Source organism: Etheostoma cragini, chromosome 11 (assembly GCF_013103735.1).
Source record: "Etheostoma cragini isolate CJK2018 chromosome 11, CSU_Ecrag_1.0, whole genome shotgun sequence".
Classification (NCBI taxonomy): Eukaryota; Metazoa; Chordata; class Actinopteri; order Perciformes; family Percidae; genus Etheostoma; species Etheostoma cragini.
Genome location: NC_048417.1, coordinates 3,965,134 through 3,977,173, shown reverse-complemented (window position 1 = coordinate 3,977,173; position 12,040 = coordinate 3,965,134). Strand labels below are relative to the sequence as shown.

The following is a 12,040-nucleotide window of genomic DNA, read 5'->3' as shown; positions in this document are numbered from 1 at the left end:
AATTCAAGGTGCAGTAGGTAAGCCTTATAAAAAAAAAACTTTCTGTCGTATTTGCTGAAACTGACCCTATGTTCCAGCAGAACTACATGAAGAAGGTAATTTTTAAAAGGGTAGGGGCTTAGTGACTGTTTTGGGCTTTAGCAGAAAGGGGGGAGGAACTGAGACATTGTCAATGTTCAGATTTTTAAATCCTGGATCTTCACAGTCCTACCTACAAGACTTTTAAGACATTGCCAAATGAGTTGATACAAAGGCCATTAAGCTCGTCAGCTCCACAAAACAATTTCTGTGTTCCTCAATATGGCAATGTTTACAAAATGGTTTAATCGACATTAGCATGCATCAGCTCAAGTGCCGGAACTAAGCAAAATACTGTAGCTTTAACTATCAACTATTTAACTGTTTACTCTCTTCTGTAACAACATTTTCTTAAAGTAAAAGTATCCCTACAGATGAAATATTAGGACACATAATGTGACATAAAAGAAGGCATTGTAAGCCCTGACTGACCAATGTTGTCCATGTTCATAGTGATGGTCTCTCCAGTCATAGGGTAGAGGCTGAGGAAGTCTTCTGTCCGCCCATTCACCTCAAATGTGTGGCCGTAGAAAGTAGCTGTCTGGATGTAGTCCTGTGCTCCAATGCTGGACACGTGCCATGTTGCAATCTCGCCATTGCAGAAGCCCAAGAGCGGGCCGCTCTCAAACACATAACCGTTAATTGCTGTGAGGAAATACACATGAATATTAGTTGTTGGACCGGCAGTTCAAGACGTTGCAGTCATGACTAATCTAGTAATGCAGTGAATATAGTATATCTTTTTTTAGGATGATCTTTTATTAGCTTCAATCCGATTGTGGTGAAAACTTACAGTGCATGACATTGGACTTATAAAAGTCCGGGTCTGCCTTGTTGACTTTGGATCGATCGCAATATTGGCGAATGTTTTCATCCAGATACCAGCTCTTGTTCTCATCAAATACAGCCAACATAGCATGCTGCTCCTTGTCTGCTTTCAGCTGTAGAAACAAACCTAAAGTCAAAACTCTGACTTTTAATCTAATTTAAAAAGAAAGATTCTCTGTCTGTCTGTCTTTTAATTTTCTCTACAGCCGTTTATCTGATTGACGCTGCATCTGGTGGGTGTAGTTCTGAGTGTTAAATGTGAAATACAGAATCAATGTATGTATGGACCAACTGATCAACAAACAGATAAACATTAAACAACACGTATAAAGGAATGTACGTAGAATCCTCTTTACCTGCACCCCCCTGATATTGAGGGACCGACTCTTGCAGATAAGGATTTGCCCTATCAGCCCTGAGGCAATGTCTCGCGGTGTGTCCACTGCACTGTGGTACAGTCGTGTCAGACATCGAGAGTCTCCTTCGAGAGGCTGGTCCTCGTCGACCACTCTCCATATGTAGGTGTGTGTCTCACCTGGCTGAACACCATGAGACTGGTTGCCTGGCAAACACATTGGAAAGTACCACATCAAGTTAATTGCAATTCCTTTATTTAACAAAACCAGAGTGGATACCAACACCCAAGTGTTACTGTGAGGAGATGTTTAGTACCTCCTGCTGGGTAGTTTACTCCCTCGTCTGACTTCTCTATTGTGAGCCCATGTGGATAGATGCTGTAGGGCCTGGAGGCCATGTTCTTAAAAACAATCTTTAAAAAGGGATAGGAGGATGTGAGAAGACATGCCATCTGTCGACAGTAATAAATGCTGGATGATTATGCTGTGTGACCTGAAGGTCAGAATGAAAGCGTTAGACACATGATTCTTGAGTTGACTCTCTGATCACAGTCATTGTTTTAAAATACCACTACCACAATACAAGAACGAGGCTTCTGGCTATTATTCTATGCTTATGAGGCACCTGGGGGATGGAGCCTGCACAGCCCTCCAGAAGACATGGGAAATGGATTTGAGTATTACACGGGATGATGAGGAGTGGGACACAATTTGTAGGAATATTTAAACATTGTCACACGATGTGAAGGTCTGCCTCAAGATTTAAGTTTAAGATTATGCATCAATTCTGTTGAACTCCCTCAAGACTGTTTAGACTTGGTCAAAATTGTTGGAAATGTAAGACAGAGAACGGCCAATTACTTAATGTCCTAAGGTCCTGTAAAAATGTCCAGGAATTTTGGACCGGGATGAAAGTTTTTGTCGGATTGCAGGGACCCTGGTTCCATTCATCCCAAGATTATTTGTTTTGTTAGATGAGCCAATCCTAAATGGGATGGATAAGCACATAAGAAGCTGGATCCAAACTTGATGACAGCCAGACAGATTACTTTATTGGGAACGAAGAATGAAGGGGTGAATCCAGGAGTGGGCTTTTGAGATGGCTAGACTGGCAGCGTTTGAGAAAATGTCATAGAAATGTTTTTGCAGACTGGATTTCTAAACTTAAAAATGGAGAAAGTACCTGAGTTTCTGGAGGGCTCATGCTGGGGAGGAAACTTGTACGATAGATTGTACCACAGCTTTAAACCAGCCAAAGACAACTCTTTTAGCTTAGCATTTACAGTGCAGCTCTATTTTGTCTTATTCTCGTGTAATGTTTCTCTGGTGTTTTGTAATGATGTGTGTTAAGTGCTATGAACGCAGATTGATTTAAACATAATCTCACCTTGATGACATCTCGGATTTGCGCTTTGATCACTGGGCCCAAGATCCCAAGCTCATTTTTCCTTTGCTTGGACTCTAACCTTTCAGTGAATGACTCATTATTGAACAGCGTGTACACTGCCTTCTTGTACTTCCCACCTATGCGTGTTGGTGACTGTCTCAGGTACTGCAACGTGAAGTCCCTATACAATGGATGAAAGGATTTATTTAATTTAAAAGGCACTGATATATAACTTCCATAAAATAACAAGACCATTTAAAACACTGCATTCAAGTTGTTTGGCAACAGTGTTTTTTTTTAAAGAGATTCTCTAAATGAATGCAGCAGAGTTAAAGACGAAAAATAACTCCTAACATGTTTAACCTCTTAGTGAAGCGAATGTTAAAGGCCCCATGACATAGTGCTTTTTGGATGCTTTTACATAGACCTTAGTGGTCCTCTAATACTGGATCTGAAGTCTCTTTCTTAAAATTCAGCCTTGGTGCAGAATTACAGCCACTAGAGTCAGTCCCATAAAAAGCTTTTCTTAGTATGTTCCATTTCTGTGTCTGCAGCTTTTGAGAATGAGAGACAGAGAGTGTGGCCTTGACAAACTGCCCCTTTGCTCGTTTGAAAGCCGTGATGTCTTTCCCTCATGGGTGGGCCAAATTCTCTGGGCGGAGATAAAGGGGAGGAAACCCTGCCCCTTATGACCTCATAAGTAGCTAGATTCCAGATTGGCCCATCTGAGCTTTCATTTTCTCAAAGGCAGAGCGGGACACCCAGGGCTCGGTTTACACCTATCACCATTACTAGCCACTGGGGGACCATAGGCAGGCTTGGGGAACGCATTTTAATGTTGAAAAACCTCATAAAGAGAAATTTTAGTTTTTAGTCTGCATGTTCACCTTTAGTAATGCTATGAAACTTGTGAAATTTTTAAAATGGGTCTGTAAAAGTTGCCTACTCGTCGATGTGTTCGGGCATATTAGGTGCATAGTCCCAGATGATTTCCTCTGCAGCTATGTAGTACGTCCACTCCCTGCTTTGGCGTTTTTGTTCAATGGTCATCTTTCGCTGGGGTGCTTGGAAGTTGTCACACTTTTTCACATCCACGAAACCATGCATGCCAGCTGTAATAGCAGAAAGACATAATGTTAATTTAGCTATCATCAATGCCGGATAATGGGTCTATTTATCTCTTAACTACGGCAGGGTGTTATTTAAAAAAATCCTATACAGATACCAATACATTGAATTTGATGCTAAACAAGACCTTTTTCAATACAAATTTTATAAAACAAAAAGAAATAAGAACTTTACGGCACAAATCTTTTCATTTATTTTCCGGCTCCTACTAGGTGAGCCCCATCTCTGTGTAACGTAGAGCTTTTCCTGCATGTGTCTACGACGTGTAGCGCTAGACAGTCAATCACAGACATTATTAGATCTTAGTAGAAGCATGCTTTTATGATTGTGTATGTTCTGTTTCTTGTTTTTTTTTGATAGTCTTGTTTTTATTCTTACTTCCTGCCTTTAGTTTTCCCGACCTTGTGATTGTCTGATGTCTTACAACTGTTCCCAGCCCTTGTGTCCCCTGTTGCTATCTCCTTTCCTCCTCTACTTAGTCTCTGTGTTCCCCTTGTCTGTAGTCGGATCATTGTTCTGTTTATGGTGTTCATGTTGTGTTTCGTCCACCCAGTTGGTCTTTGTGTTTCTGATATTCAGTTTTTTTGGGATTCTGCCTGTTCCTGTGTTTGGATTTTGCCTGCTGTTACAAGACACCCTTTGTCGTTTGGATTTTGTTATGATTTTATTAAATACTCAGAATTCTAGTCGGTCTGTCTCTGCATTTGGGTTCACAAATCCCTGCATCGCATGACACATGCTGCATGCTGATTGGCTCACTGACACCGATTAGGTTAACTTCTTAGGTACAATCTAAATATTGGCTGTGAAATCTACAGTTATTTACCTTGGATTTCAGAGTAACACTACTGTATAAGATTTTTACAGTAGAACGCTGTAAAGTTTACATTACAACCTTGTCAACATGACAAAATCACAGAAGTCTAAGTATTAGTTAAAATTGCAGTAGTCAAATTATTACTGTAAAAAAATCACAATGTAGCCACTATAGTACTGTAAATAGTAAACTACTGTATTTTTACTTTTTATCTTATGTTGTGTTTAATTGATTTGTATTTTACAATGAAGACACAAAATACTGTAAATGGAAGTGCGACACCTTTACTGTGAAAAGAATTCACAGTAACTTGATGGAGAATTGTTGCTAGTCATTTGTCGCTACTCGTTACTTTAGAGGCAATTCAGTCTGGACCTAAAAAGTATTGACTTTGTTATCCAGCCCTAGTTATGAGTGCGGAACCACATACCTTCCATGTGCTTGATGGTGTGTGAGGAGAGTAGCCAGCGGCCCGTGTGCAGAGCCACCATGCTGGCAGTGGCCGAGGAGCCGCTGATCAGCCCCACTGATGACACTTTGTGGCCGGTCTGCTGCAGCACCTGCCCGTTCATATGCACCGAGAACACCTCGGGCTCTGAGCTCATACCAACCAGATGCAGGCTCACAGAGGCGTAGGCACACATACTGACATCTGGACACAATGGAGACAAACTGTTAGCAACCTGTGTGTGTGTTTTGGGATTTACAGCATCTTTGAATTGTTTTGCCGGACATTTGGTAAACATCTCTGCTCTGACTGCACACTACATGCTGTACACCACGACATGTAACTCTGTGCATCTGTACATGTGAGCAGCGATGGAAGAAGTGTACAGATCATTAATATGAGTAGAAGTAGCCAAAACAGTAAAGTACTGTAATACATCAGTAAAGATCTCTTGTTCCAAAGTGAAAATGAGGAAGTATTGCAATTAAAATCAAAGTTTAAAGAGTAAAGTTTCATCCCCAAGAGTTGCCCTGTTAATGTTTAGATTGATAAACTTAGTTATCTTAATGTACACAATGAAGTGTTCTGATGTACAAAGATAACACACAAGTTGGAGGCAAACAATGCCAGTATGTTTTATATCAGTCCATTATTCCATTTATACAGTGAGCACGTATCAAGTGCTATTGTACAACTATTTGAGTAGTCACATAATAAAAGAATTATTAAATCAGTTAATTAGCAAAAATGGCAAAGTCTCTAAGTTATCCAAATAATTGATGTAATAAATCTTTAATGATAAAACTTGTGATTTACACTCCTAATGGCTACTCGCTGTTAACAGATGTTTCTCTACTGATCAGAACTCAGTCTGACGTGTCCTGATGTTTCGACTAACCAGGTAGCGATCCCATCGTGTATCCATTGATGGTGTATTTCACATGGTTGGCATGGCCTTTTGGTTTGTACTTGCTCTCATTCTCGTCAAAAACCCCAAAGAGGAAGACATACTCATGGTAGACGCCGACCTGCTTCCCCGACTCATCCAGCGTGCCTAAGAGAAACACAGGGAGGAATCCACTTAATGACCAGGTCCTTGCAGATTCAGAGATTCCGATTCAGATAGTTTATTGTCATGTAAGAATATTACAAACACCAAGGAACGACATTTCCTACTTAGACTTAGCAGCATACACAGTAGTCTATATCAACGACATTCATTATGGTGATTGCTCAGGTGCTGCCAAACATTCCACCAGATGTACCTCACTTTAGGCCCGATGTCTGTTTCCTCCCACTTTCTTTGTTGTAATTTTAAACTCTGGAAACTGGACTTATGAGGACTATGGTTACCTGGTCTTCAGGTCTCTGCAGGGTAAATCCAGACAGCTAGCTAGACCATCTGTCCAATCCAAGTTTTCTGTTGCACGACTAAAACATCTTTTTTTTAAAAGAAACTCCAGCGATAGGCTTACTGGCAAAGGTGGGTAGTAACGAGTTACATTAACTCCGTTACATATACTTAAGTAAGTTTTTAAAAAGATTATACTTATAGGAATAGTTTTAAATCACTATACTTTTTACTTTTACTTGGGCAGATTTGTGAAGAAGAAACTGTTCTTTTGCTCCGCTACATTAGCAAACAATGAGCTTCTTACTTTTCTTTTTACCTCTTTGGCGTATGCCTCATTTTAATGTTTTATTTTGACGGAAAGAGATAATTTTGCTAAAGGCTCCACCACATGACTGTGTTTCACCAATCAAACGTTGTTGTGCAGCATCTCAAGTAATTATTTGGATGACTACTATGTTTGATATTATAACCTTATTTATAAAATCATACCAACAATTATTATTTTATCAGCAGTTTTTATTCTATGCACTAAAACGGTTTACACCAACCTATATCTTATTGTACACCCAGTTTAATATGAAACTTAATTTTGTACAATTTACATAGTAGGGGGCCCCTGATCCGTTTGTCTTTCAAGACCAAGGGATCCTTGGTCTTGAACAATCTGGCCAAACCCAGACCTTCCTCCACAGTGGTGTGGAGGAAGGTCTGTAGATGCAAGACTATGCACACAGTAACACACAGCAAGTGCTATTTGAAACTAAAGTCACTTTTTTCCGCTTACCGGGCTTGCAGATGAGTAAAGCACCAATGAGGCCTGAGTTGTAGTCCTCGACAACATTTTTGTGGGAGATGTAGGTGTAGGTGAGACAGGAAGGGTCGCTTGGCTGTGGAGAAACCTCTTTCGTCACCTCCCAGTAGTAAACGTGTTGACTGTTCGGCCGCACTATGTCGTCCTCTTTCTCTTTCTGGGACGTGTTGTCAAAGTAGTTTGCTCCTGCAAAATCAAACAAAGCAGAACAACAACTCTCGTCGTTATGGACAAATACAGAATCATGATGGAGCGAATTAATTAATTTGATCCCATTGCCGAGCAATCTGAGGAGACTACTGACTCTCCTAACAAACTTTGTGAAATGACATTCCCCTCAATTCCCAAAAATATTAAAAACGTATCTAGGGCTGGGCGATATATCGATATTATATTGATATCGATATATGAGGCTCAGTATCGTCTTAAATTCTGAATATTGTAATATAACACGAATTTTGTGTTTTTCTGGTTTTACAGGCTGCATTACAATCAAGTAATGTCATTTTCTGAAATTACCAGACTGTTATTTGCCTTTACCCATTTAGTCATTATATCCACATTACTGATGATTATTAATCACAAATCTCATTGTGCTTATTTTTTGTGAAAGAACCAATTGTCAACCCCACAGTATTGACGCAATATTGTAGTCGATGTATTTGATCAAAAATATCCTGAGATATGATTTTCTGAGATATGATTTTCTCCCCCCCCTTTCATGTCTAAGCTGTCCTATCTGATGAAAGCCTAAAAAGGTTCCATGGCATGGACATTTCCTTTTTTTAACATTAATATGAGTTCCCCCAGCCTGCCTATGGTCCCCTAGTAGCTAGAGAAGGTGATAGGTGTAAACCAAGCCCTGGACATCCTGCTCTGCCTTTGAGAAAATGAAAGCTCAGATGGGCCAATCTGGATTCTTGCTCCTTATGAGGTCATAAGGGGCAAGGTTACCACCCCTTTCTCTGATCCCCCCTCCTTCTCCTCCATAGCTACAGACAGATAAACAGCACATCCTAAGGAAAGCTCATAGTGGGACTGGTTCTAGTGACTGTAATTCTGCACTAAGGCTGAATTTCGGGGAAGAGACTTCAGATACAGTATTAGGGACCACCAAGGTCTATATAAAAGAGACTTTAGATACAGTATTAGGGGACCACTAAGGTCTATATAAAGAGACTTCAGATACAGTATTAGGGACCACCAAGGTCTATATAAAAGAGACTTTAGATACAGTATTAGGGGACCACCAAGGTCTATATAAAAGAGACTTCAGATACAGTATTAGGGGACCACTAAGGTCTATATAAAGGCACCCAAAAAGCACCATGTCATGGGACCTTTAAAAAAAAAGTTTACTTATGAAACTCTTCTTTCGCATTAAGAGCAAATTAAGGAGAACTCGGTGTTCATTTCCTACATTAACAAGAGCAGTAATGTCCTGTTATTTCTATCTGGACACAGACGCTGGTTTCCTCAGGCTTAGCAACGCTTCCTGTTGGACTTCAGCATCGTCTACTTTGATAATCTGTCCCTCTGGTTAATATTTTAGAAAAAGACAAACAATGTTTGTTTGTTGTGTTGGCCAACCTTGTGTAATAATTAAAATGAGCAACTTCAAGAACACCCACAGTGAGCCTAACAGACAGACTGTTACAGGGTAGTACTTTTACGATCTTTGGGTTTGAAAGTAAGGAAGCAATGTTGCACACTCTGGCTCAAAATGCATTTCTTTATTTCATTTAGATTAGAAAACAATTCATTTCAATTGGGACAATCCAAATACAACAAAATACATGTTTTTTAAACAAATGAGCAATAAAGAAAGACACAAGCAGAGCAGAACTTAGCAGAAAACAAGATATAGCAAAGAAGTAAGAAAATGAGCAACGAAGCAGAACAGATTACACGATAAAACAACCAAGGATCGTTGGTTTTGAAAAAAGGCCTAAGGGCTAAAACATCATCGAAATAAAGTAGAGAAATGCATTTGGATCCAGAGTGTGCAAAACTTTAAAGTCTACTTCCAATGTCAGCACTAGAGGGGAGCTCCCCTGAATAAGATATGGGCTCTAAAAATATTGACAGTGTGTCTTTTTGAAGTGTAATTTCAGTTTTGTGTAATGTGGACATCGTGGATTATTATGTCTAAAATTAGAAAAATATCATTCATTCCTGCATGATGATTTAAACCTAATTCACTTCTACAAAGAAAACCATACAGTACATGCTATTCTTGTCATGAGCACCAAGGCGTGGCAGCGCTGCGGTACAAATTTAACTCATGTTTACTACCTTCATTTTGGTTTTAGTAAGAAATTGTGTGTCGATGACGTTAATAGCACCCGTTAAATTGGAACAGCCCGCGGTGGCGAGACTGGGAGAGCCGACATACAGGGCTGTTTGTTAAGGATGGGAGCTTGGGGCGCGTCGCTTAGGCCCAGTTAAACGGAGGAGTTATGGTATTCTTCGGTAGCCTGAGTAACTGTAACCGTTGTCCATGTGATGCTAATGATTTGTAGGTGGCTATTTGCTGCTGACCTATCAATTCCTGTCTATACTGTATAATAGGGTCTATTCAGAATACTGCAAACACTAGTAACTGTTCTTTATCTACCCCCGGTAAAAAAAAAGCGGGCTCCCCAAAAGCCACAGTTCAGTCACTGATCAGCTCCTCATGACAGCCTTAATAACAATAATGATAATTTAATTTGTATAGCACTTTTCAAAATCAAGTTACAAAGTGCTGTACAGTAAAAACAATTACAAAAACACAAGATCCATAATTAACCCTTATATTTTCTTTCTACAACCATAATTTGACAACTTCTACACTTTTTTTGTCACTTTTAACGCTTTTTTGACAGTTTTAATGCTTTTGATGCCGTTTTTTGACAATTAGTTCTCTATGTACTCACCTTCTGCCCTTTGTAAATCAAACAAGTTTGAATTTTTACCCAATTCTGTGTTACATACAGGCTTCAAGTTAACTCCATTCAGTTATATCTGGGAATTTTATTTGAAAGAAACCCAAATTTCTGATATAGAAACTTTGAAAACGGGTGAACTTTGACCCAAGGACAACAGGAGGGTTAACATGTAAATGCAAGAAAACACTTACACACTACACACTACAAAAAATAATTGAACAATATTAGCAAAAAATAACAACAATTGTAAATAACAAAGGCAGGTGCCTGGCCATTTAGGGCTTTATAAACAAATAGGACATCATTTTAAAATCATTTCTTAAGCTCACTGGTGACCAGGGCTGGGCGGCGAGGAGCAGTGTGATGCGTTCACTCCTCTTAGTGCTCTTCTGTTGCAATAATCTATCTATCAAAAGTCTGGCGGAGATAAAAGCATGCATAACCCTTTCTAGGTCTGCATAGTTGAGAAATGATGAGCTCTTAGTTAGAATTGAATAGAATAGAATCGTTAGCCTTCATTGTCATCATACACAAGCGCAGTACCTGGGCAACGAGATTTAAGCAACTCCTTTACAGTGTCAACACAAAATTAAAAAATATAAAATGTAAGTAGTGCAGAATAAGAAGAAAAAAAGAGATGGGGGAACGTGGTGCACAGTTCCTGAGAGCAACTATGTACAAATAGCCTGAAAGATAAAGGGTTTGCATACACATTATGCAAATAATATAGTTATGGTGTATCAAGTACAATCGAGTATTAAATATTGTACAGTTATGAAATTAAATGGTTAAGTATTAATAATAAATAAATATAGCACTGTAATGAAATTAAAGGGTTAAATATTAAATATTGCACTGTAATGAAATTAAAGGGTTAAATATTAATTATCGCACATTAATGAAATTAAAGGGTTAAACATTAAATCTAGCACTGTAATGAAATTAAAGGGTTAAATATTAAATATTGCAAGGTAATGAAATTAAAGGGTTAAACATTAAATCTAGCACTGTAATGAAATTAAAGGGTTAAATATTAAATATTGTACCGTAATTAAATTAAAGGGTTAAATATTAAATATTGTACCGTAATGAAATTAAGGGGTAAATATTAAATATTGTACTGTAATGAAATTAAAGGGTTAAATATTAAATATTGCACTGTAATGAAATTAAAGGGTTAAATATTAAATATTGCACTGTAATGAAATTAAAGGGTTAAATATTAAATCTAGCACTGTAATAAAATTAAAGGGTTAAATATTAAATATTGCACTGTAATGAAATTAAAGGGTTAAATATTAAATATTGTACTCTAATGAAATTAAAGGGATGAATATTAAATATTGCACTGTAATGAAATTAAAGGGTTAAATATAAAAATATTGCACTGTGATGAAATTGCACGGCGCTGTCTCAGCTGGACAAAGCAGGAGCCTTGGTTTGCTCTTCTATTATTATGAAGTGTGTGTGTGGTTAGCCACAGCTGTGACACTCATCATTCATGCAGCGTAGGGTTAACAGGCTCTCTCACCCTCTGACTGTTTCCCGTAAGCGATGCCGTGTGGGTGGATGCTGTGCGGGGCTGTGGCCAGGTTTCTGAAAGTGACGACAATCGTCTCGCCCTCCTGAGCCCTCAGCGTGGGTCCAAGCAGACCTGCGGAGGAAGACAAGCTCGAGGTTATTTGGGATCCCCTGCACTCATCCTGACACACCAGTGACACACCGACTCATCTGACTGGTATTGACCAGCAAATATAAATTCACCATCGGACCATGTGATGTAGGTAATATTTTCCTAAGAAGGAATTAATATGTAACTGGGATTATTAAGGTTTATTCCTGGAAAGGAAAATGTACTTTGGTACTAATAACAAGAAAAATGAAACATTCCAACTCTGCTGGT

General features: G+C 38.9%; 1 protein-coding gene across 8 annotated transcripts in view; it reads right to left on the bottom strand.

Moving 5' to 3' along the window:
• The window catches only part of f5 (coagulation factor V), a 45,452-nt gene that overhangs the window by 30,119 nt on the left and 3,293 nt on the right, over positions 1-12,040 (bottom strand). For all 8 annotated transcript variants that reach the window (XM_034885798.1, XM_034885795.1, XM_034885799.1 and 5 more), the window contains exons 3-12: positions 11,669-11,791; positions 7,181-7,393; positions 5,941-6,096; positions 5,025-5,246; positions 3,596-3,761; positions 2,650-2,830; positions 1,579-1,675; positions 1,263-1,468; positions 872-1,019; positions 511-723 (exon numbers count right to left, since the gene is read on the bottom strand). In XM_034885798.1, coding sequence (XP_034741689.1) covers positions 511-723; positions 872-1,019; positions 1,263-1,468; positions 1,579-1,675; positions 2,650-2,830; positions 3,596-3,761; positions 5,025-5,246; positions 5,941-6,096; positions 7,181-7,393; positions 11,669-11,791 — 1,725 coding nt within the window. The remainder of the gene's footprint in view (positions 1-510; positions 724-871; positions 1,020-1,262; positions 1,469-1,578; positions 1,676-2,649; positions 2,831-3,595; positions 3,762-5,024; positions 5,247-5,940; positions 6,097-7,180; positions 7,394-11,668; positions 11,792-12,040) is intronic.